The following is a 27281-nucleotide window of genomic DNA, read 5'->3' as shown; positions in this document are numbered from 1 at the left end:
GATTATAAATACATACTCTCAGTTTGTGTACTTACCTTGTTGTGGACTGGCAACAAACAGTTCACAGACCAGGGACCAACCACATTTTGAGTAGCACTACTTTAGAGAATACAAAAAAATAAAAGATACTGCCATTGTATTCAAGAGGTTTATGAGCTAATGGAGACAGACCTGTTAACAAATAACAATAATACAAGGTAGAATGCAGTAGGTGCTCTAATACAAAAACTAGTTCATAGCACATGAACATATTTTTCCCAAACTTGACCTATCTATCTGAAATGGCCAGTTGTGCTTGAGATATATAGATATAGATATTCCACATCCAAAGAAATTATTTAATGCATATCAACTGTTATTAAAACCTTTTTATTTGATAATAATCTGTGTGTATATGTGTATACATGTATATATACACACACATATATGTACATATATGTGTGTGTATATATGTATATATACAAAATTTTTCTATCTTTTCTTTGTTTTGAAAGGTGCTCTGTGAAATTTAGAGGACAGAGGTCCTCTCATAGACATCACTATGAACAATTCTTGGTGAATGAAGACTTAGAAAACATCCAACTCATTTACTGCTATAGCTGGGGCTGATCAACTAGAGACAGAGGCTATTGTTATTTTTTTTGTTAATAATTTTATTTTTTTTGTTTTATATATATATTTTTCATTTTTATTGGAGTATAGTTGTTTTACAATGTTGTGCTAGAGGCTGTTGTTATTTGCACGTTAAATAGTTTGCTTCTCTCTCCAATTTCTCCCCGGTGTTTTATATATATATATATTTTAGAGTTGAGTTTTTATTTATTATTAAAAACAAAAATGCCCAGCCCTGCCGAGGCCCTGTGTCCCCTGGGGGAGCGTCCTCAGTCCAGTGGTCTCAGGGCCTGGGTAATGGAGGCCTGGCCACAGACTCTCGCTCTGACGCACGGACTCGAGAGATGACAACATTTTCTTTGTGTGAATAAAGTACGTATGGACACTTGAAAGAAAAATGTCAAATAGTTTGCTCCAATGTCAAATAGTTTACTTCTCCAATTTTTTTGTTTTTCACAGTGGTAACATTTATTAGGAAGGAGGGATTCAATTAGACTTCCACATCACACACACAAGAAACAGACTGTACCCATCGTTTCTAAAGAGGAAGGAGGGGAGGCAGAGGGCCCGGACTCCCAGGGGCAGCCCGCTTCAGCTGACAAGGAGGGGAGTATGGGCTGAGAATGGATAAGGCCACTGCTCACCACCCCTCCTGTGAAGTTTAGTGGCTAAAATACTCCTACACACCCCCTGCCCCCCAAAGCCAGCAGCCCAGTAGAAAGCTGTGTTCTCTAGCAGGCACCTGGGTTATGGCTGGTGGCGGGGAGGAAGAATGTCTTGCTATCTCTTGCTGCTCCTCCGGGTTTCTTTGCCATTACTGACAGGGTTGCTGGAGGGGCCAGGAGGGCCGGCAGGTATGTGGTTGGGCTGCCTTCGGGTAATTTGGGTGCTGGGGGGTGTGGGCCACCATCAGAACCATTACTCTTTATAAGCGAGTCGTGAAAACCATTTCGGAAATACTTTAAGATGTATAAATACATAAGATGGTTGATGAGAGCCAGATCATAGTGTGATGGAGTAAAAATTCTTGCCACTTGAGAGTTTCTGGCCATTACCCTCCCCAAGTGCTTTAAAATGAACTGTTTTCTTGCTCTTTCCTTTTTCTGCCCTCCAAGGAGGGACTTCTGATGACAAGCTGGTTTGAGAGCTTCTGTGCTAGAGAGTCAGAAGAAAATGGTGAAGCAGAGTGTGTGGACGAGGGTTTCATGGGATCAAGAGTTATTAGATGTGGACAAGACATCCATGTAAGCATGGGTTGCTAATGTCCAAGTGTTGACTGGAAGGAGAGGAATAAGGGAGCGCCCATGGTGTGTGATGGGAGTGTGTGGGAGAGGACTAAAAGAGGGCATTTTAAGGCTTATTGCTGAGGACTGTTTCCCTTCATGGAGTTGCTGAAATATAAGAAAAAAATTAACCTATTTAAAACTTACCTTTAGTTGTATGAAATACATTCTTTCAAAAACAACACCATGTGAGGAATGGTTTTATAATATTAATATTGTGGTGTTTGAACTAGTAATATTAACTACTGTAGTGATGTTTTGTGCCTTTCCTGGTCAAGGTACTCAAAGGATGTTTGAAGCTGCACCTTCAGAGTCTGTCAGAGCTACTAAGTTTTCTTTTGGTGAATGCAAAACTAACATGAATAATGTTGAAAGATTGCCATGAATCACACATTTGACACTTTATCTTGACCATTATAACCTGATTCAGTTAAAATTGGATCATCTTTCCCCTTCATCAGAACCTATGGAATGAGGAAGAGATAAGTAATATTATCTTAGTTTTACAAATGGATGAATTTAGGTGCAAGAGATTAGATGCTTGCTCTAGGGTCACTTGGTGAATTGGGTCTCCTGATTAATTAAATGGCAGAGTTGGCATGGACGTCCAGTAAATTTTTGTGCTTAAAAGAATGCCCAGATGATTTTGGCAACTGGATCAGCTACGGATATAAGAATGAGGGGAATATCTGATCACCCTACTGATGTTCCAGCAGTTTCTTCATCTTAATACTGTTACCGAACCAAACTTGGGTCCACTTGCCTGTGTGCAGTAAAGCCAGTCTATTGACACCAGGTTGTGGTGAAGGAAAGTGCAGTGTTTATTGCAGGGCACCAAGCAAGGAGTCCAGAGCAGCTAGTGCTTAAAAGACCCCAACTCCCCAAACTCCCTGAAAGGCTTTCAGGGAAAGGTTTTTAAAGACAGGGTGAGGGAGGGGGGTTGTGTGGTATGTGATCAGCTCGTGAACATCCTTCTGATTGATTGGTGGTGAGGTAATTGTGAGTCAACATCATCAACCTTCTGGTTCCAGCTGGTCTGGGGTCTGCGTGCTTGTGGGCAGCAGACAGTTAACTTCTTCCACCTGGGGGTTTCAGTATCTGCAAAACAGCTCAAAGGATTTGGCTCCGAAGATTATCTATAGCCCTTGAGGAGGAACTAAAGGTCCTTGACTTTGTTTAATGGCTAAATTATTATTCTTCCGTCTTGCTTTATTGTCTTCCTTTCTTTCTGCATTTTCTCACTTCTCTGATTCAACTTATTCTTTTTTTAATTTTAAATTAATTTTCATTGGCGTATAGTTGATTTACAATGTTGTGTTAGTGATTAAACTTATTCTTTGCCTAAAGCTTTTCTACAGACAAAAGGCAGGTGGAGGACGTGGAGCGGGAGGAGTCCTGCTCTGGGAAGGCTCCGTAGGGTCCTGCTCGGTTACACTATCTTGTGTGAATGCCAGAGTGCTCCCCAGAGACCTCACTCTCAAGGAAGGATAATTTGGACTTTCTGTGCTTTTAAAAAGGCTTCACTGCCACCTATATCCTGGGCTCCACCTCCAGCCTCTCCTCTCCCCACGCATAGGAGAGTCATACCTTCAGTTACTTTAAGTTAGGCTGATATCTGGTGGGATTTCAGACATTGAAATTTTAGAAAATAAGGTTTCTATTTTGCTGTTTGGAGGAACAAAGACCCAGGAAATATTACCAGGACAAGAGTGGGACAGAAGAGGACAGAGTATGAATTTAGCTCGAGTTTATTCTAAGCTGTGAAATAGAAAGCTTAAGATTATTCTTGATAACATACCCGTGAATAAATGGGTCAAGGAGGAGTACTCTGAATCAGTCCTGTCACCGATAAGAGAGGAGGATGTCGCCAGCCTCTGAAACACTCCCCCATGGGTAACAGATCTATTAGGTTGATACTGTCCCGCTCCCTGCCAGCAGAACACGGTTAATGTCATGGAGAAAGCTCCACAGTGGCTGGGAAATGCACATTTTATAAAAAAGCCTAACTGTCTAAAACCTGAAACGTATGTATTTCATTTTCTCCAGAAATGCTTTGCAATCATCTTCCCTCATCACTGCATTTTTCCTGATAGAGAAAGCCTTTGTGTTTGTGGTGCGCTTCAAGTTCTTGGAGTGAATGATAGCACTGCAACTTGGATGATTCAGAAGGATTTTTAATTCTCTTTAATGTATTATTTTAGTAAGTAAATTTAAGGCAAACTATTTTTCCAGCCTAATTGCTTTTGTGACATTCCCATTGAGTCCCTGTAGTTTATATAATAAGGCTGATTCTGTTAGAAGGGTGACCTGCCTGGCCAGAGGGAAGAGAAATCATTGTTGGGCCTAAACTTATTCCCAGGCTTGACACGTCTTCCCAGATGCATTAGCATGATCTTATTTGCCTCGATCAAGGATAGGGCAAGAATGAGACCATTGATCCGAGTCAAGAACTCTTCCAAATTCTGTTCTGGTTCTTCTAAGGCAGGAATGCAAACCCAGCATCTCACAAATGGGTCATAACCTTTTTTAGGTCACAGACCTTTTAGAGTATCTGATGAAAGCTGTGTTGATCCAGGTCCTCTAAGATGGGATTAGCCATGCAAGAAATGTATTGAAAGCTTGTGAGGAAAAATGAGGGGAGTGTGGAACTGGGGAGGCTAGGAGAGCCCTCAGACTGAGAAGGATATCTGATCTGACCCCCTGTAGAGGAGAGGGGGAAAGAAGGAAGGTTAGGTGGAAGCATCTTAGACTTCAGCGCTGTTTTAAGAGTTCAGTCAGGCTCTCAGGGAGTCCTCAAGCCAAAGTCGCCCATCAGGGCTTCCCTGGTGGCACAGTGGTTAAGAATCTGCCTGCCAATGCAGGAGACAAGGGTTCGAGCCCTCCGGGAGGATCCCACGTGCCGCGGAGCAACTGGGCCTGTGCGCCGCAGCTACTGAGCCTGCGCTCTGTAGCCCGCGCGCCACAACTGCTGAGCCCGCGTGCCTGGAGCCCATGCTCCGCAACAAGAGAGGCCACCGCAGTGAGAGGCCCGCGCACCACAATGAAGAGTGGCCCCCGCTCTCTGCAACTGGAGAGAGCCCGCGCGCAGCGAAGACCCAACGCAGCCAAAAATAAATAAATTAATTAATTTTAAAAAAGAGAAAAGAATCAAAATAAAATTAAAACAAAAACAAAAACAAAGTCGCCCATCAGAAGAGTCCCACGTCTCCCAGGAACATGCCTGCCTTAGTTTCCCTGACTTACTCGCTCACTGGCTGGAAGCCACTGGAGCTACTGGTCAGTTACACTCCCAAAAGTCAGAGGTCTCAGAGGGACATTTTCATGGCCACCAGTCTATTCCTTGCACTGCACAGAGCTACTTGACACAAATTCAGGGAATAGATCCTCTGTGGTTCCCATGGGCCACTCTTCCTGAGGGGAAATCTCATGAAAGAGGAGTCAGTGGGATGAACTACAACCCCTGTTGCTGCAGTTGCTCTTGGAGCTACAACTGGTGCTCGTCCTCTCTCTCCTCTCCTGTTCATTCTAAATTTCTCTCACCTTCGGGTATCACCTCTGTAGGTCTTGCTGGCTTGACCTGATGGTGTTATATAACCCAAACCTTCATTCCTGAGAGGTCTGAGCCCTTGGGAGTCATACCCTTCTGAGGCTGGGGTGGCTACACTTGCCCACGCACAGTCATAATTGGGTCAGAGAGTACGAAGAGGTGCCCAAGCGTATCACCTGGGTAGCACACACATTCTCTATGCTGCCATAATGTAAAAGCAGCCCTATTACCTCCTGATGATCAGCGCCAATTACTCTTGTCACAATTGACTCGTCTTCTTGCCTGCTGGTCCCTGGGCTCAAGGAGTCCAAAGTGTCCTGGTGGTAGCCATAGCTTGTAGTTCAATGGGACCCTTTCCTGCATCCTCTGGCAAGAGTGTGCCCTCTTTGAGGACCATGACCACCATCCCTGTCATGCCCAGAGTTGATGGGACTGGAAGCACAGAGTCCTCCACTGGTAAGTGGGGCTACTCATGCTTCCACCCCTTGGTCTCTGGATCCATGTATTCTTTCTACTAGGATACACAGCATCAGATACAGGTCTCTGATTTAATATATACACTGTGTCCTGAAGAGCACCCCCTTCTTTCAGAGTGTTGCCCCCAAACTGGCACTTTAATTATTCCTTTCAAAAGCCATTCCAGTGTTCTATGAGGCTGGGTACCTCTGGATGGTGTGGTGCGTGATACAACCAGTGGAGCCCATGGTCATGGGCCCACTCCCTCACCTCCTTTGCTGTAAAATGGGTCCCCTGATCAGATGCCATGTTGCTTGGGATTCCATGCTTGTAGATCAGGCCTTCCATAATCCCCTGGATTGTGGTACTTGCTGAGGCTCTACAGGCAGGAAAGGTAAACCCAAGTCTAGAATAAGTATCTATACCTGCAAGGACAAACTACTGATGCTTCTCAGATGGAAGGGACTCATTGCTGTTGACTTGATACCAGGTGACCAAGAGATAGTGCCAGGTCTGGGAGCTCAGTTTGGGTCTCTGTTGCCAACATGTTGGACATTTGGAGGCACCAGTAAACTAGATCAGCTTTGGTAAGTGGGAGTCCATGTTATTGTGGCCATCTTGGCAACCATGGCCACTACGTGAATATGCCCATTGTGCCAATTCTGGGGTGGCTGCTGACAAAGGCTAGCTGATGTCAACTGGCTGAGTCATTTTGTCTACTTCGTTGTTAGGTGCCTCTTCTGTGATGGATGATTTCTGGTGGACATTTATGTGTGATACAAAGATCTTCACATTTTATACCCACTCCCATATTTCCATCCACACGCCTCTACCCCAGAACTCCTTGTATCTGATCTTCTAGTCTTCCCTTCCAGGCCATTGGCCACTGCCCATGAATCTAAATATTCTTACCTCAGACCACTGTTCCTTCCACACAAAGTGGATGACCAGATGTACCACTTCAGCTCCACCCATTGGGAAGATTATCCCTCCCATTTTCATTCAGGGCCACTCTCGAATGTGATGTAATGTAACCACCATCCATTTTCAGCTTTCCCTCACACACTGAGCAAGAGCTTTATTTTCCTCCTTCAGCTGTTTGTATGAGAACCCTCCCCCCATGTGTCTACAGGTTCAAGCCTTGGTGGGACACTGGTACAACTCTTATGGGTGACATGGGGATCTGGGCTACCTGCTCATGCAGTTAACTTGTGTCCTCTGGTCTTGTTTGAGCCCCATCCTGGATGTAACATTTCCATGTTGTTATGGACGGATGCTAAGCCTGTCTTACTTTATGACTTGACAGTTCAGAAAGAACCCAACTCATAATGTGTAGCTCCAGCTGCATGTTGATGCTCATGATCAAACATTTTGTCTCTACCAGGGCCCACTAAGCTACCAGGACCTGTTTCTTAAAGGGCATATTATTTTCTGCTGTGGATGGCATGCCCTTGCTCCAGACTCCAAGGGCCTACATTGTTTTTCTCCCACTGGAGCTTGCCATAAGCTCCACACTGTATCATTTTCCACCACTGATGCTTGTAACACCTTGGATTGTATCCAGAAGGTCAGCTGGATTGTATGGCCCACGTGGCAATGTTGCTTGTACCATAACCTGGACCTGCTGCAGAACCCTTTCCTACTCTGGCCCCTACTTAAAGCTGGAAGTCTTCCATGCCAGAGTAATATTCCAGGAGTAGAATGGGCTGCCTCTAGGACCCAAAGAGGCCTACAAGATGCTTTGCTTCCTCTCTGTGGTAGGGGATGTGAGATTCAGGTCCGTTTTTTACTTTGGAGGGGTATTCCAGCATGCCCCTGACCCCTGGACTCCTCCACTGGGATCACCACCAATGAAATCTTTAGCAAGTAAGTCGTTACTTTGTTCCAAGGACTATCTGTGTCTCACCTACCAACCAGGATAGTGTCATCTTCACTTGCAGGGAAGTGAATGATCAAGTTCCAACTCCACATCTTACTGCCTATATTCTGAGACCGCTCCTGGTGCCACTTATGTAGTCCAGGTCCTCTAAGAAGTAGGTGCCACAACAGAACTAGCCATGCAAGAGATTTCTTAGGGACAGTGCCGAAGACAGAAAATGGGGAGGGAATTGGGGGAGGCTGGATACTTCAAAGCAGGTCTGACTCTGGGTGAAGGAGAGAGAGAAGGGAGGAAGAAAGTAGGAAGGTTAGGTGGAAGCATCTTAGACTGCAACACAGTTCTGAAGGAGTCTGCAAGACCATCAGGGAGTCCTTGAGCCAGAGGTGCCATCAGAGAAGTCCTGCATCACTGGCTTGGAGCAGGCTGTGGGAAGCCTGGCCTTGGTATCTACACAATGATACATTTCAGAGTGCAGCAGCTGGGACCATCAGTCACTTATGGTCCTTGCAGTAGGGGATCGGAGAGGTCTATTTTCATGGCTGCCAGGAAGGTTTGTTTCCCTTCACAAAAAAGAATACTAATATGCACATGTAAAAATGTGTGTAATTTCATAGGGTTCATGGGCCCTCATGGACCCGCTCAAGTCCATTCGTTGGATGGCATGGGTGGTTAAGAACACCTGTTTTCAGAATTTACTGCTGATGTCATTTAACAAGAATAGACTGCTGTGGGTTTTTATCTGAAAGATAAACAACACATCTTCAAAAGACACATAAATTCCTTAAGGATGTATTATAGTCTCTTCATTAAAAGGGGGCCTATATCCTCTTAATATCATGTACAGTACTATATACATTGTAGATAATCTGAATATCTTGGATGGGTATACAATAAGGATCCCAGCCAAAATAGTCCCATTTTGGGGGGAGTTTTAACAGTAGGATTGGGAAGCAACAAAGGCTTTTCAATCTTGAAACCCTCTCTTGTCTCATAGTTTAGCAGAGCAGAAGTTTGGTGAATCCACCAATTTCAGAAGGCTCAGAACTTTGTTCTAATAAAGAAGATGCCCAATTTCTTTAATCAAATAAAATGTTTTCAATATGTTATTCCTCCTTGGTAAGCAGTGCAGTTGAAGCAGTGTAGTGGAATACATTTCCAAATCCAGGCAAAGGATGATCTTACACAACTCATGTGATCCCTGTGTGTTGGATTCCCCCACCTTTTTTAATGTTTAAAAATATAAATACTTTATTTATAATTTTAATTGAGATGAAATTTACATAGTTCAAAGTGCACAAAGTTTGAAAGAACAGCTCAATAAATTTTTACATACACCCATGTGACCACCAATCAGGTCAAGATACAGAACATTTCCAGGGCTCCCAGAAGGCTCCCTTGTGTTCCTTCCCAGTCAGCACCCCACCCCCACACATAAAAGTAACCACTATTCTGACTTCTATAACCGTAGATTAATTTTGCCTGTCCTTAAACTTCATGGGCTCCTTTGTGTCTGGCTTCTTCCACTCTGCATTATGTCTGAGATTCATCCATGTTTTTGTGGGTGGCTGTACTTCATTTATTTGCACTGTTGTGTAGTATTCCATTGCATGGTTATCTTATCATTTACTGGCCCATTCTACTGTTGATGGATATTAGAGTTGTTGCCAGGTTGGGGCTATTATGAAAAAAGCTGCTATGGATTCTTGAAGATGTCTTTTAATGGACATAAGTACTCATTTCTCATTAGTGCATATCCAGGAGTGAAACTGCTGGGTCAGTGAAATATGTGTGTTCAGCTTTGCTAGATATTGCCCAATAGTTCTGCAGTGTGGTTGCACTACCAGTTTTCACTCCCATCAGTAAAGTGTCAGAGTTCTAGCTGTTCCCTATCCTATCCTGGCCTCACAGACAGTAGGTATCGTAATTCCTTTAAATTTTGGTCATTCTGGTGGGCATTTTCCACTTTTAAGTAAGACTAACTGAGCCATCATCAGTCAGGGAAAAGGCATGTCAGTGCTCTCAGAACCCCTTAAAAAGCTTGGGACGGTTTTACCCGACTGGATACACAAGGTTGTGATGTAGATTTTTTTTACTGACTATTTATTACAGCATTCTTGGTTCTTTGGAAGCACACCTATAGAAATAACAAAAGAAGTTTTATAATTATAAAGGCCCTTAGAAAAGGCACTGGAAATGATTCTTGGAAACTGAAAGTCTAGTCTATGGCCCAAATTGAAGTGGTACAAAGAGGGAAATGGCCTCTTCAGGGACCAGAGGAGAGGTTAGCTCCAGAGGAAGGAATGGATCATGCAGTTTATTACTGAGAATAACTGTCCATTCTTACTTAAATGTATATAACTTCTCAGTGGTATTTAAAGGATTAATAATTTAATTATCAAACAACTTGGACTTTGTTAGGTCAGAGAAACAGCGATGTTTACATTGATAAGGTTCTGCTGTTTTTGGGCTTTTACTGATGAAAGAGGAAGAACAAGAAAGCCATTAATAATTATAACTAAGTAGTTTCCCTACTTTATTATACTCTCAGATCCATGAACAGGAAATATGTCTGTTTGATCTTTTAATCTGTAAATCAGGATTTGAAGACAAGAATTATAGCTCCATCATCTCCTTTAATCCTTTCCCTTAACTATTCTTACCCTATAAAACTGCCTTGATTTGTCTGTGGGGCTCTATTTCTAAATTATTTTAATTCACAATAATTAAAAATGAACAAATGTTTATTAATTGCTTTCCTTGTGCTAGGTAAATGGCTATGGGTCCTTGCATCTATTATCATTTATGCTTCACACCAAGTATCTTGCTTAAGTTCTTCTCACCCCTGTGAAGCTAAGAGATTATATTTTATTAACACTGCTTTAAAGATAAAACTATTAAGGCAAAGAGGTGAAATGACCTGCTTTTGTATGTTTCATTATAATTTCAAGTTCAAAGAGTTTATTCTCTTTCTTTCACTTTTAGATTCAAGTTGCCAAGTCCTGTCAGTTTTCTCTTGGATGAAGGCTTCCATTTCCACAGCTGTTGCTCTTGTTCAGGGAATAGAATAGCCACAAGACTGGTTTCCCAAATAAATCTACACAGTATCACCATATCAATCTTGATGAAACACTGCTTTCATTATGTTCCTCTCTCCTGCCACACTATTCAATGGCTCCCCAAAGCCTGCAGGGAAAATTCCAAACTTAGTAGCTTTTTGGTGAATGCGCTCCTCAGTTTTACACCAACATACTTTTCCAAATACTTTCACACACAAATCCTCCATTTCAAACAATACAGACTATTTACTGACCATCAAATAAGAATTCCAATCTCACACATTTGCTCACAGACCTGCCAACCTGCCTTCTATGATAGACATCCATCCACTGACCTGAGGGGTTCCCTTATCAGGTATTTTATCCCTTCTCTGAACTCCTGTGGCATTTCATAGTTGTATTAAGGAGACAGCAAATTACCTATAGAGTAACAACAGGATGAAAAGTGGCATGGTAGATTTGAAAATAAATTATATACTCCTTGAACTGAAAGAGCTCAAAATGTGAGATGACAATATAAATGGAAAATTTAATTAGGAACTTAAAGGTATGTTAGTAGCATTTCTGAGCATGTTCTATGTAGTAGGCCATGCACTGTTTTCCCTGGACTTGCACATTTATTTCTATAAGTAGGCACTGTTATTATCCTCCATTTACTGTTGAGGAATCTGAGGCTCAGATATGTTATAGGACGTAGCCAAGATCATCCAACTAATAAGGGGAGAGGAAGCATTTGAATCGCCCATATTCTTTTTTTTTTTTTTTTTAACATCTTATCCCTTAGGGTATAGTGCACTTAAGATGTGATCTCAAGTTCCACTTGCTCCAGGAAGAAGACAGGGAGATTGAGGGAATGTAAGACATTGGAAGACTAGTAGGAAGGTGAATACAGAGAAACAGAGGAGGGCAAGAATTAACAAAAGAGAAATAAAAAGATGGACTGAAACATGAGCCAATAAAATGGAGCTTAGGAATCTGGAGCTAGCTCTGTCAACATTTGTCTTCCAGGGTCCTCCTTTTATAAACAAGCTGAAGATTTGTAGATTCTTAAATGGCTCAAATTCAGTCAGCCATTTGGTTCTCAGATTTAAAGCTGTGGAAATGCCATTTTACTGGTTTGTCAGCAGTTGCGAAGACTTTGAGGACGAACTCATACCAACCAAATATCTAAGAGATTGATGAATAAACCAGCTAACAGAATATTCATGTACAATGACACTATTTTACAATACAGTCGACTCATAGCTGTCTTCACAGAACACTCCTAATGGATATGTCCTATCAATGGCTTCCCGTTGTGCTTAGAATAAAAACCAAAATTCTTGCTTTGGCCTCAAAGGCCTACATGAGCTAACCCCTGTTGTACTTTCCAGACTTGTCTTGTGCTCCTCTCTCCCTTGCTCACTACACTCTAGCTATACTCACCTTCTTCCAGTTCCTTGAAGAAGCCAAGCACTTTTTCACCTCAGGACCAACCTGTACGCTACTCCCTCTAGCTGGAATAATCTTCTCCATTCTTCACTTAATTATATGGGGATCAGAAATTAAATACCTTAATTTCTTTTACTAACCTTAGTTAAAGAAATGTAATTTTTACAGTTATATTTAATGAAAAGTCTTGAGGGGAGCTAATCTTATTAGCATAAGCACTTTGAGAATTAATTCAAAATGTCATATTTGTACAACTCTCAGGAAGATAACTAAGTGAACTCAGAGGACATTTAAATTCTAGTGACCATGTGAAAAGGCACTGTTGGAAAAATAGCCAGTAAGAACATAAGTTTTTAAACATTAAGATATGTGCTCTGTTCCTTGTTAGTGAGATGAGATCTTCAGAGAGATGTTCTATGATAAGACTTGTAAACACAAAATGTCTAGTGTAATCACTTCTGCTCATAAAACAGGTTTGTTATAGGAACTTGTAGTTATTTACTTCAGGGATAAAATAATTTGGTAATAATAAATGGAATGGGCTCACTTAAGCAGTAAATGAACTTACCAGCCCTATGGCTCAACCTATAGCTGTAGAAGAACTGCCATCACCTCAGACAAATCTGCTCCAAATCCAATGAAAAGCCTGGGCCCCCCCAATTATTCTCATCACTTAGGATTCAGTTTTAAGGTCACCTTCTCAGAAAGGCTTTCTCTGGGCACTGTATTTATAGCAGCACTACTTAAATTTTGGAAAATCACTTGGTAAAACTACAGATATCCGGCCCCTCCCTATTCCATAAGCCAGGGCCTCTGTATTCTTTATTAGCTCTCCAGGTGATTCTGATACTCACTGAAGTCTGAGAACTACAGATCCAAATGTGTACTCTTCCTTTTGTCCCTTTATTCTCTATTAGAGCGTCCTGTTTGTTTCGCTCCCAGCTCCTATCACAATATCTATTTCCATGTGGTTGTCTGTCTCCCCTACTAGACTATAAACACCATGAGGGCAGGGATCATGTCTTGTCAATTACTATATCCCCAGCATACAACACAGTGCCTGGCACAAAACTGGGGGTCAAAACAATAGATGGCTCAGTATGCATAGGATGAATGAAATGGATTTTTGTTCATAGTGCACCCAAGGCTTGCTTTATAGAAGTGAGTCATAAACTTTTTATTTTTCATGAGAATCTTTTGGGGGGATGCTACTAAATATTACAGATAAAATCAGAGTAGAGTCAGCTGTTCTGGTTAAATCAGGAATGGATGTTCCAGAGTTCTTCCCACTTGGCCTCGCTTGTATCCCTGAAGGCAGTATAGGACCTTGCTTCACAATGGGTGGTCCCTGGACCAGCAGCATCAGCAAATGGTACGAAAGGAATGGTGGGTAAGACCGCTGACACCATAGCACAAATCAAGGCAGTAGAACCAAAAGTCATTTTATTCTTCACTGTCACATCTAGGCAGTTTTTTTAAAAAAGCCAGATTCACTTATTAATGTCCTTGATGAAGCAGTAAAAATTATTAATATTAAGTTTCAACCCTTGAGTACATGTCTCTTTAATATTCTGTGTGATGACATGAGAAGTAAGCATTAAGCCTTTCTGTTGGATAACAAAATATGATGATAAGATATGTTGAAGATAAGAACATATGCAGTTCTTTCAGTTGTGTGTTGAACTAGCTGCCTTTTGCATGGTACACAAGTTTTTTGTTTGTTTGCTTGTTTACATTTATTTATTTTATTTATTTTTGGCTGTGTTGGGTCTTCGTTGCTGCGTGGTCTTTCTCTAGTTGCAGTGCACGGGCTTCTCATTGCAGTGGCTTCTCGTTGCGGAGCACGGGCTCTAGGCACGCGGGCTTCAGTAGCTGCAGCACGTGGGCTCAGTAGTTGCGGCTCGCGGGCTCTAGAGTACAGGCTCAGTAATCTTGGCGCACAGGCTTAGTTGCTCCGGGGCATGTGGGATCTTCCCGGACCAGGGCTCGAACCCGTGTCCCCTGCATTGGCAGGCGGATTCTTAACCACTGCACCACCAGGGAAGCCCCTTGCATGGTACACAAGTTTTAATTTTAAAAAAACTGACAAACTATGGTCATTTGGACTTGGGTATTTGGCAGACATCTTGAAAATGAACGAGGTGAACCTTTCACTTCAAGCAAAGTAACTGACAGAATTTGTTGCCAAAGATAAAATTTGAGCTTTCAAGAGAAAATTAGAATTGTGTAAAATTTTTATCTTCTTGGCAATACTTAAAGATTTTTCTAATGAGATAGGTGGTTGTCTTAGCCCATTCGGGCTGCCGTAAACAAAATACCATAGACTGGATGACTTATAAACAGCAGACATTTACTCCCCACAGTCCTGGAGGTTGGGAAGTTCAAGATAAAGGTGCCAGTACAGTTGTGTTCTGGTGAGGACCCTATTCCTGGTTCATAGCGCCTTCTAGCTGTGTCCTTACCTGGTGCAAGGGGCTAGGGAACTCTGGGCAGTCCCTTTTATACGACACTAATCTCATTCATGACTTAAGTGCTTACCCTCATGACTTAAGTGCACCCTCATGACTTAAGTGCTTACCAAAGATCCCATGTCCTAATACCATAATCTTTGGGTGCTAGGATTTTAACATATGCATTCTGGGGGCACACAAACATTCAGACCATAGCAGTGCTGGTATTAACAAATGCGATTTTTTAATTTTACATAATGTAATGTGCCATCATTTGGAAGATCTGCATAATTCAGTGAACTAATATTTTCCAAATGACCAATGTAGAATCACACATGGGCAAAAGATTTATTCAAAGTGAAGTTTTATGTAACAGTGTAGAAAAGTTCTTGATGTGGTTTCGGATTCCACACTGCAACTAATCTTTAAGGAGCTATCACTTGTAGAGTTTCAGTGTAACATCCAAGAATATTCATGATTATTTGAAAAAGCTACTCCCCTTTTTAACTACTTATATCTGTGAGGCTGTATAGTCTTCCTATACTTCAAACCAACATAGTACTATGGATGGAAAGCAGAAACAGATATGAGAACACAGCTGTCTTCTATTAAGGCAGGCATGCAGAAATACAAATCAATGTCATCCACTCTATTCATTAACTTTGTTTTGGAAAATATAGTTAATTTTCATAAAATATTATAGGTTTACTATTGTTAGCTTTAAATAATATATAAATATTTTGAAAATTTATCAGTTTTAATTTCTAATGTGATATATACTGATAGATATATACCATATAAACAAATATCTTTGAGATCTTTATAATTTATGAGAGTATAAAGAGGTCCTGAGAACAAAACATTTAAGAACTGCTGCCTTAAGAACAATTTGAAAATTTCTTCCTTTAAGCAGTTCTAGCCTCAAAGATAAATAAACCCTGATGGGTTCTTCCTAATCCCTTTCCCCTTTTATCAGCTAGACCCCAAGTCTGACAATTGCCAAGTGCCTCAGATTTATTTCACATAAATGTACATTCCTGTCATGCTTTCCTAAGCAAAAGAGTTGTCACTTTAGGGATGCAAGGATTCTTCAATATATGCAAATCAATTAATGTGATACACCATATTAACAAATTGAAGAATAAAAACCTTATGATCATCTCAATAGATGCAGAAAAAGCTTTTGACAGAATTCAACACCCATTTATGATAAAAACTCTACAGAAAGTGGGCATAGAGGGAACCTACCTCAACATAATAAAGGCCATATACGACAAAACCACAGCAAGCATCATTCTCAATGGTGAAAAACTGAAAGCACTTCCTCTAAGATCAGGAATAAGACAAGGATGTCCACTCTCGCCACTATTATTCAACATAGTTTTGAAATCCTTGCCACAGCAATCAGAGAAGAAAAAGAAATAAAAGAAATACAAATTGGAAAAGAAGAAGTAAAACTGTCACTGTTTGCAGATGACATGATACCATACATAGATAATCCTAAAGATGCCACCAGAAAACTACTAGAGCTAATCAATGAATCTGGTAAAGTTGCAAGATACAAAATTAATGCACAGAAATCCCTTGCATTCCTATACACTGACAATGAAAGATCCAAAAGAGAAATTAAGGAAACAATCCCATTCACCATTGCAACAAAAAGAATAAAATACCTAGGGATAAATCTACCTAAGGAGGTAAAAGACCTGTACTCAGATAACTATAAGACACTGATGAAAGAAATCAAATATGACACAAACAGATGGAGAGATATACCATGTTTGTGGATTAGAAGAATCAATATTGTGAAAGTGACTATACTACCCAAAGCAATCTACAGATTCAATGCAATTCCTATCAAATAGCCAATGACATTTTTTAACAGAACTAAACAAAAAATCTTAAAATTTGTATGGAGACACAAAAGACCCCAAATAGCCAAAGCAATCTTGACGGAAAAAAACGGAGCTCTAGGAATCAGACTCCCTGACTTCAGACTATACTACAAAGCTACAGTAATCAAGACAATATGGTACTGGCACAAAAACAGAAATATACATCAATGGAACAGGATAGAAAGCCCAGAGATAAACCCACGGACCTATGGTCAACTAATCTATGACAAAGGAGGCAAGGATATACAATGGAGAAAAGACAGTCTCTTCAGTAAGTGGTGCTGGGAAAACTGGACAGCTACATGTAAAAGAATGAAATTAGAACACTCCTTAAAACCATACACAAAAATAAACTCCAAATGGATGAAAGACCTAAATGTAAGACCAGACACTATAAAACTCTTAGAGGAAAACATAGGAAGAACACTCTTTGACATACATCACAGCAAGATCTTTTTTGACCCACATCCTAGAGTAATGGAAATAAAAACAGAAATAAACAAATGGGACCTAATGAAACTTAAAAGCTTTTGCACAGCAAAGGAAACTACAAACAAGACGTAAAGACAACCCTCAGAATGGGAGAAAATACTTGCAAACAAATCAACGGACAAAGGAGTAATCTCCAAAATATATAAACAGCTCATGCAGCTCAATATGAAAACAACAAACAACCCAATCAAAAAATGGGCAGAAGACCTAAATAGACATCTCTCCAAAGAACACACACAGATGACCAAGAGACACATGAAAAGCTGCTCAACATCACTAATTATTAGAGAAATGCAAATCAAAACTACAATGAGGTATCACCTCACACTGGTCAGAATGGCCATCATCAAAAAATCTACAAACAGTAAATGCTGGAGAGGGTGTGGAGAAAAGGAAACCCTCTTGCACTGTTGGTGGAAATGTAAATGGATACAGCCACTATGGAGAACAGTATGGAGGTTCCCTAAAAAACTAAAAATAGAACTACCATACAACCGAGCAATCCCACTACTGGGCATATACCCTGAGAAAACCATAATTCAAAACGAGTCATGTACCACAATGTTCATTGCAGCACTATTTACAATAGCCAGAACATGGAAGCAACCAAAGTGTCCATTGACAGATGAATGGATAAAGAAGATGTGGCAATGGAATATTACTCAGGCATAAAAAGAATATTACTCAGGCATAAAAAGAAACGAAAGTGAGTTATTTGTAGTGAGGTGGATGGACCTAGAGTCTGTCATACAGAGTGAAGTAAGTCAGAAAGAGAAAAACAAATACTGTATGCTAACACATATATATGGAATCTAAAAAAAAAAAAATGGTTCTGAAGAACCTAGGGGCAGGACAGGAATAAAGACGCGGACGTAGAGAATGGACTTGAGGACATGGGGAGGGGGAAGGGTAAGCTGGGACGAAGTGAGAGAGTGGCATGGACATGTATGCACTACCAAATGTAAAATAGATAGCTAGTGGGAAGCAAACGCATAACACAGAGAGATCAGCTCGGTGGTTTGTGTCCACCTAGAGGGGTGGGATAGGGAGGGTGGGAGGGAGACGCAAGAGGGAGGGGATATGGGGATATATGTATACGTATAGCTGATTCACTTTGTTATACAGCAGAAACTAACACAACGTCGTAAAGCGATTATACTCCAATAAAGATGTTTAAAAAATAAAATAAAATGATTGAATTAAAAAAAAAACTACAATGAAGTATCACCTCACACCAGTTAGAATGGGCATCATCAGAAAATCTACAAACAACAAATTCTGGAGAGGGTGTGGAGAAAAGGGAACCCTCTTGCACTGCTGGTGTGAATGTAAATGGATACAGCCACTATGGAGAACAGTATGGAGGTTCCTGAAAAAACTCAAAGTAGAATTACCATATGACCCAGCAATCCCATTACTGGACATATACCCAGAGAAAACCATAATTCAAAAAGACACATGTACCCCAATGTTCATTGCAGCACTATTTACAATAGCCAGGTCATGGAAGCAACCTAAATGCCCATCAGCAGACAAATGGATAAAGAAGATGTGGTACATATATATACCATGGAATATTACTCAGCCATAAAAAGGAACAAATTGGGTCATTTGTAGAGACTGTCATACAGAGTGAGGTAAGTCAGAGAAAAACAAATATCGTATATTAATGCATATATGTATAATCTAGAAAAATGGTACAGATGAACTGGTTTGCAAGGCAGAAATAGAGACACAGATGAAGAGAACAAACGTATGGACACCAAGGGGGGAAAGGGGGAGGGGGGGGACAAATTGGGAGATTGGGATTGACATATATACAGTAATATGTGTAAAATAGATAACTAATAAGCATCTGCAGGGACTTCCCTGGTAGCACAGTGGTTAAGTATCCACCTGCCAATGCAGGGGACACGGGTTCGAGCCCAGGTCCGGGAAGATCCCACATGCCACAGAGTAACTAAACCCGTGCGTCACAACGCTGAGCCCGTGTTCTAGAGCCCGCAAGCCACAACTACTGAGCCTGTGTGCCACAACTACTGAAGCCAGCGCACCTAGAGCTCGTGCTCCGCAACAAGAGAAGCCACCCCAATGAGAAGCCCGCGCACCACAATGAAGAGTAGCCCCTGCTCACCACAACTAGAGAAAGCCTGCGTGCAGCAACAAAGACCCAATGCAGCCAAAAATAAACTTTAAAAAAAACCCTGCTGTATAAAAAATAAATAAGTAAAATTAAATTTGAAAAAAAAGTTGTCACTTTGATTAGATTTTTGTACTTGTTTGCTTCCATGATTCGGTTTGGCAAGGAGCCAGGCCACTCACCTGGGTAGCATAGGTATTCACAAAGTGGCTTCTAGAAAGAGATGGCTCAACTGAAGCATCAGCTGCTGGGTTCTGCCAACTTCAGAAGACAAACTCATTCTTTGCCCTTTTTTGGACACCAGCTATTCTACTCAGTGTTTCTGATGGCGGGATATAATTTTGTTATAAAGGGCTAAAGAAAAACTATAAAGTATTAGAAACAATCAATCAAATAAAAGGGGGCTAATATTTATTTAGCACTTGCTTTAAGCCAAATACTCTTATATATGTTAATTCATTTAATCCTTTCAGCAACACTATGAGATGGGCATTATTATCCTCATTTTACAGATAAGGAAAGTAGGATTAGATGGCTGTTATATAGCAGAGGAAGGATAAAACCCAGGCCTCAGCGGCTCCAAAGACAGATTAATAGTTAGAGGATCTGGGTTATGTCAAATGCTTTATGGTGGTGCTTTATGGATGTGGGGATAAAGACACCTCAAATAATTCTTCAGAATTACCTCATACCAATGATTCTCCGAATGTGGTCCCTGGGCTGGCAGCATTAGCATCCATGGGAACGTGTTAAAAATGCAGATTCCCAGGCCCCAGTCCAGACCTGCTGAATAAGAAGCTTTGGGGGAAGTGAGGAAGGCAATGCAAAGGGCAGACCAGCTGCCAAAGTTGCCGATCTATAAAGGTGTTTAACTGTGATGGAAATAAACCCACAATATTGTCAGTTAACTCAGGTGTACTCTTCTCTGGGGAAAGCAAATTGGTCTCCTATTCCATGCAGCTAATAAATTCCTCATTATGAATTTCAACATGTGACAGGAAAATAATGTTTGTTATTTATAATGTTCTGCTTCCTTCTTAAGGAAGACTGATCCTGGTAACCAGAAAAGTTTTTGCTTGCTTAAGCACGAGCTCTCCACCATTCGTCTAATGGCCTCTTATCTTCCTACTCCTCCCTTGGTGCCTGAAAAATCAGCAGTACAGTACAGACCTCTGAAAAATCTTATTCATGGATCTTCTTAGATCAGATTCCCTAGAAGCAGAGCCTGAGTTGGGGATTCCTGTGCAAATGATTTACTGAGGAAACACTCTCAGGAGAAGAGAAGTGAGGGAAGGAGGTTAAGCATCAGGGGAAGCTAACCAAGGATGTGGTCTCAAACAGATACTGGCTTCAGCCTAATCCCCAGGGAAACTCTGGAGCATGAATTTCACCACAGAGTTGGTCCTGCCTAGAGGAGTGAGAGCCAAGTTTTTGTACACCTCTCTATCAGTTACTCATTGACTGTAGACTGCCAGTAGTGGGATGAGGGTTGAGAGTGTAACCTCCTGGGCTAAGTGGTTCCTGATGGCTGAGGGTAGCAAAAGGGGCAGCTGTGAGCCATTAGTATCCAACCCTGACAGCAGCTGGGGGGTGGGCGAACCCCGGTTAATAGACATCTGGATGAGACACCAACAGCGTCTACTACATGAATGCTTTTTGGATCACTGTTCACATCCCTGAAATCTGTATTGATCTCTGCTTAGGTGTGAACTCTCCTCTCATCTGTTGGCCTCATAGAATCCAAGTCCTGGACCAGCCAGTTTCCTATTCCCCATTCAGCCATTGAAGTAAATCAAATCAAGTGGCTACATTTGTAGGATCCCAGATAGTTTGCAGAGGGGTGTTGAACACATGCATTATCCCTCCCTGTAGAATATCTTTCTATCCTAGGAACATTTTGTTGTTATTTCCTGTTTCCTTCTTTTGTAAAATGAAGGGATGATCTGGATCGTTTCTAACCCTCATTCCAGTTTAAGAATTCACTTGCCTAACGATTTTGCTCCAGAAGGCAGCTGTTGTACTTGCATTGTCTCTGGGAATGAGTTTCACAAAAACATGGATTAGAAACTAAGTCCAGTGTCATTGATACAATTCAGGCACTGTTCAAACTGTGAAAAGATTTAGTCCATATAAAAGAATGCACTTCCATTTGTTCTGACCACGATTCTTTTATCAATAATTGATATTAAACTTACTGGATAATTATTAGGGATGAATTACTTTAAAATATTAAAGAACTGCAGAGTTGATTGCAAATTCCTGCCTCAGTGATCTGTGTCATGTGTTTGCCACACAAAAGTGCAGATACTTTCATTTCCATTCCCAATATTACAGTGCATCAGCACTTAAATTAAGGGCTTCAGGAAGGTTTCACAATGGCAAAGCAATATATCATTGAAACTGTGGCAGAAACTGAGGCAAAACTGCAAAAGTATCACTGAAGTGTCCCTATGTGTCTCCTTTTAATCAAGTACAAGCTGATATTGAAAAAAATTCCTGATGTAAATAACTGAAAGTAGGTCTACCCCTACCAGATACTGGCCCTTTGTGTGACTTAAAACAAAGCACCTATTCAGGTTTATAAAACACTGAAAAGCGTCCCCTCTTGCTGGACAACTTACAAAAATGTCATTCCTTCCCTCTGGCTGTAAGGCCTATAAGGAGGCACAAGCCTTGGTATCTGAAGTGCAGACCAGGTTTTAACCCTTACTCACACCTTTTACCTGAGACCTTTGCACAGAGTACAACTTGCATGTCAGTATATAGTGTTCCTGGTTGTAGGTGTCCAATCGTTGTGACTTGACCGGTTTTCCATTCTTTGATATGACCTTTCATATTTGTCATCAATCCTGCAAAATTGCTGAGTAGCACCATGTCTGAAGACATGCTGCAGCTCATCTCCATTGATGAGAATTGTCCAAGACAAAAATGCCCAAAAATGAATGTGTTCTGGACACCCTCTCTGTATGTATTCTTCATTCCTTTTTATCATATGAGAAGATTTGCCTTGGAACTTTGGCATTGGACCAAGAGGCCCTCACCATTTTAACTGAAGTTCTAGGGTCACTTATTTGTGTAGGAGCTCTAATGTGGCATTGCCATGCTAATCTACGCAGATCTTTCTGCCTGGGGGTGTTAAAATAGTCAAATTGTTAGCACAATATTTGTTCGAAATATCTGACATTGAATTATTTTTCTAAAGTTCCTAGAAACATCACTGCAGAAAAAAAGAAAACAAATGATAATTCTTCCCCTACATGGAAATCATTGCAGTGTAATCACATGGTGTTTTTACTTCCAGTGTTACAGTGGAGAAAGCCTGGAAGAAAGGAACTCTTTGACTAGTTATATTAATTAAGTCGATAGGATCTACTACACCAGCAACCCAAGGGTCATTGCTGGAGTTTTTGTTAATCTCTGTCATTACAGTAGTTACATAGGAAAGGGAGTGAGGGAGGAAAGGGTAAAAAGAAACAGGAGATAAAATAGCTTTGGAAAAATTAATATCAATACTAAATCTTCCTTCCCTGTTTTCTTTATTCCTGACAATATAAATAATGTCTTCTTAAGATGAAGAGTTGGGGGCTTCCCTGGTGGCGCAGTGGTTGAGAATCTGCCTGCCAATGCAGGGGACACGGGTTCGAGCCCTGGTCTGGGAAGATGCCACATGCCGCGGAGCAACTGGGGCTGTGAGCCACAGTTACTGAGCCTGCGCGTCTGGAGCCTGTGCCCCGCAACAAGAGAGGCCGCGATAGTGAGAGGCCTGCGCACTGCGATGAAGAGTGGCCCCCGCTTGCCACAACTAGAGAAAGCCCTCGCACAGAAACGAAGACCCAACACAGCCATTAATAAATAAATAAATAAATAAATAAAATAGGTAAAATGCTGAAACAGTACATAAAAAAAAAAGATGAAAAGTTAAGAAAGCAAATAAATTCCTACAGGCTTAGGTTGAGAGCAGTGTTAATTTGTGTGTTCATAAAAAAGAAAGCTTTGGGGCGTTTTGAGGTAAGGTGACTACATTTTGGCAAGAAAATGATACAAGTTCTTTCTGATTGAGGGAAGAAGATTATACCTTCTATTTAGTTTAGAGAATAGCCAGTAAAGAGATGAGAGCTCATTACCATAGGAGACTATTTAGAAAGTGGAGTGATACTCAGGATTATGTCCTTTGTGTGTAGACACATGGCACCTCCTAGTTAAATTGTTCTTATACCCTCTGCTGAAAGAAGATAGTTCATGAAACTCCACTCTTTCCTTCTTTTTTTTCTTAAATTAATTAATTAATTTATTTATTTTTGGCTGTGTTGGGTTTTCGTTTCTGTGCGAGGGCTTTCTCTAGTTGCGGCAAGCGGGGGGCCACTCTTCATCGCGGTGCGCAGGCCTCTCACTATCGCGGCCTCTCTTCTTGGGAGCACAGGCTCCAGACGTGCAGGGTCAGTAGTTGTGGCTCACGGGCCCAGTTGCTCCGCGGCATGTGGGATCTTCCCAGACCAGGGCTCGAACCCGTGTCCCCTGCATTGGCAGGCAGACTCTCAACCACTGCGCCACCAGGGAAGCCCCACTCTTTCTTTCTTAAGTGCTCCCAATAAATTACCATAAACATGAAAGTCACCTTTGATATTTACTAGAAAAATTGATTTTTTTCCTGTAATATTATGAACCTTCCCCCATCTCCCTACTAAATATGTTTTATTGCGTCTTCATTGCACATCTGATTTGTAATTCATCTCATACTCCCTCATTTAAGTCATAGCTATCTGCTGAAGACTATCAGTCAACCAGCCTGGAAGCATTCTTCCAATAGTAGAAATGGAATATAAAGGTAATTACTTTTCTTGTCCTCTGTAAAATATGTTACCTTTTTAAAGTTTCAGTTATTTAACATTTGAACTAAAGATTTCAAATTATATCGTAATAATTCAACAATACACATTGTGTTCACCCACAAGAGACATCTAGCTTTAATTACATAATAATCCAGTAATGAAAAATTTTATTATCTTGAAGAAAAATTAGAGGAAAAAAATGGACTAAAATGTAGCAAGTAGTAGATTTATGGAACTACCCAGTGTGTGGTGTGATTAGATGCATGACAGGCACAAACATGACAAAATTAAATTGGTCCTGCTGGAGAATTTGAAGCTACAGAAATGTCACTAATGGATGTTATATTCCTAGCTAGGTATTCATGGTTTTACCACTTGTTCCCAAAGGCTTCTGTAGGCTTGTAACATTAAGTATTTATTACAGGAAAGAGATGTGTGCTCTTGAAGGACCCTCCTTCCACAAATGACTAGAAAAAACTCCAGAGTTTGGACATAATTATAGCTGTTTTTCTAAGAATTTCATCATTTGCCTCCGTAAGTGAATGTCTGTCTACCTGATTTGCCTGAAAATTGTATTACATAAGCGAGATGGTTCATCTGGCTCCCTTGTTGGTCCTAGGGGATATGAGCACAGCCCACAAATCTACCAGCAGCTGACTGTCTGGTAAGTGTTTACTTATAAATTAGTGTGGGTGATAATTTATTAAGGTAATAAGCATAGATTACATTTAATGGCTTAGGCATTATGTGTTATGAACACAGTATCTTATGTTTAGTTGAAGCAAATGTATATGATTATGAATATGGTACCCAAATGTAACTCAGAAATTGTGAATTAGAAAGTTTAAACCAAGTTAAGCGACGTGTTACAGTGCATCAGCACTTACATTAAGGGCTTCGGGAAGGTTTCACAATGGCAAAGCAATATACCATTCACCTATACCCTGTATCAAGATTTGTTTATTTCTTAGATTCTCTTCTCCTTCCCTCATAAACTGACTCATTCTGTTACTGAAGAACATGGTTTCTCTCTTGAGAAGCATCACGGCATTAAAACTTTGGCTTCTGGAGCTGAGGCGAGTAATCTGTCAGCAGGGACACCATGACAGCCTGGGATGACACACAGAGAAAGAGAAAGAAAGAAATGGGTAAGCATTAGCAAGAGTCTGTTTAGGGACCTACGGAAGAGGATACAGGTTGCAGCTTTGAAGGCCTGTGGTTGAAATGTGTTTTCCCGAGGAAATGATAAGGGGACGGTTCTGAACTAATATTTATTTTTATTTGGATAAAGGGAGTTCAGGAGGGATCAGGGTGACCCAAATACATACACAAACACCATGCTTATTTAGGCCTCATTCCAGGACTAGTGGGGGAGAGAGCTGAAGTGAGATTCCAAGGTGGAAGCCATGATTGGATTTTCTAGTCATAAGTGAAACCTAGGTATTGGCTGGTTTTAGAGAAATAGAATCCCTCCCATCCTTGCGTTTACACTGTGGTTTGGCTACTTGTAACCTAGAGAAGTTTAGAATAAATCAGATGTAGAGTAGTTAAGGTAAAGCATTTAGGTTAATGAATAATGAATTTCCGAGTCCGGGTCCTCATGAAAGAGTATTTATAACCAAGAGTACAGCTTCCCATTAGGCTGCCAGCTACAAATGGGAATTTTCACTTTTACTCTTCCCAACTTCCACAATAATGACAATAGTAATAAGATCAGAAACAGTGATGACAAATGTTGATTGAGTGCTTACTATGTACCAGACTAAGTGCCTCATCATGTGTTAGTAGGTTAAGAAGTATTTGCCAGGCACTGTGCTAGGTGCTACAGTGAGGTAGAGAGAACTGTTTGTGCATTATCTTATGTAACGCAACAACCTTCTAAGGCAGCTTGTGTTATTATCACTTATAGATGAGAAACTCAATCCTGGAAACAACACAGAGTACAGAATTGGGTTTGGACCCAGGTTTCTCTGACTCCACTCTTAAGAGGCAGTTTTACTGCCGTTCAGGTACTTGCTCTTGCTTTTTGACCAAGCAAGAGCAGGTCTTGTCTTTCAAATGTGCCCTTTGAACGTATTTATTGAAGAGTTACCATGTGCTGGGCCCTGTGCTGACTGCTTTATGTGCATCGTACTATTTATTATCCATTCCTACTATGTGAGGTAGGAAGAGATATAAAATACAGATGAGGAAACTGAAGCATAGATATTTTCCTGAGTGGTGGTAGTAAGGGGTGGATCTGGACTTGCCTGTCCTGGACATTGACCACCATTTTCATATGAACAAACTGGGCTTAGAGGAGTTATGGTACTTTCCCAAGATCACACAGAGAGCCAGAATATTAACCTGATTTCCAAAGCCTATGTTCTAGAGCCAACCAGTACTCTGTATTGCCTTCAGGCTACAAAAATGTATTGAGCACATATTTAGGGTATTTGTCAGGTACCCTTCTAGGTATAATGAAGGACATTACAGACAAGATCAATGCTCTTATGAAGGAGTTTTCATTATAGGGAGGGGACAGGCAAGAAACAAAAAAGAAAATATCAAGGAGTGATAAATGTCATTAGAAAATAAAAAACAGGATAAAGGAGGCTGGGGAACCATTTAAGAGAGGGTGGCCAGGGAAGATCTTGTTAAAGAATGACATTTAAGTTGAGATCTGAATGACAAGGAGAAAATAGAAAGGTCAAACACTGGGATAAGAACATGTTCCAGGAAAATATTTTAAGCTTTTTTATGGGTTCCTGGGATCATATCTCAGGTTTGGTTTTGTTTTTAATGGTCACTGCATATGTCAAATTTATTTTCAAATATTAAATCTTAGAAAGTCAGTTAGGAATGGAGTTGCCAGATTTAGTTAGACACATACATACATATATACATACATAAATAAATAAATAGGCATTTCAGATAAACAACAATTTTTCTTAAACTATAAATATGTTCCAAATATTGCATGGGACACATCTATACTAAACAATTATTTATTGTTTATTTGAAACTCCAATTTAGCTGGGTATCCTGTATTTTATCTGGCACCCCTAACTTGGAGAGAAGAGACGATAAAATACTATGAACTACATTCGCAATAGTGTTGTGTATCTAAGGGTCATCACGATAGCAGTGCTTTGAAGTGGCAGATTTTTTGCAGGATCCCTTTAGGTTACTTCAGCTCCACAGTAAAATTTGTAGACAGAGGAAGAAACCC

At 40.8% G+C, this 27281-nt stretch overlaps 2 protein-coding genes across 8 annotated transcripts in view; one reads left to right on the top strand and one right to left on the bottom strand.

The window, feature by feature from the left end:
* The window catches only part of LOC309652596 (ferritin light chain-like), a 167161-nt gene that overhangs the window by 99511 nt on the left and 40369 nt on the right, over positions 1 to 27281 (top strand). For 3 of the 6 annotated variants that reach the window (XR_014258790.1, XR_014258791.1, XR_014258792.1), the window contains one exon: positions 10760 to 14058. The exons of the other annotated variants lie outside the window; for them this stretch is intronic. The gene's annotated coding sequence lies outside the window, so the exon portion shown is untranslated. Of the gene's footprint in view, positions 1 to 10759; positions 14059 to 27281 lie in introns of those variants that run through there. 6 annotated transcript variants of the gene reach the window in all.
* Positions 24220 to 27281, bottom strand: part of OTC (ornithine transcarbamylase) — a 56766-nt gene continuing 53704 nt past the window's right edge. For both annotated transcript variants that reach the window (XM_082446625.1, XM_082446626.1), the window contains exon 10: positions 24220 to 25180. In XM_082446625.1, coding sequence (XP_082302751.1) covers positions 25121 to 25180 — 60 coding nt within the window. In that variant the 3' untranslated portion in view covers positions 24220 to 25120. The remainder of the gene's footprint in view (positions 25181 to 27281) is intronic.

The sequence above is a fragment of the Balaenoptera physalus genome, assembly GCF_965194825.1.
Source record: "Balaenoptera physalus genome assembly, chromosome: X".
Classification (NCBI taxonomy): Eukaryota; Metazoa; Chordata; class Mammalia; order Artiodactyla; family Balaenopteridae; genus Balaenoptera; species Balaenoptera physalus.
Note: the sequence above shows the minus strand (reverse complement) of the source record. Positions and strands in the feature narration are given on the sequence as shown.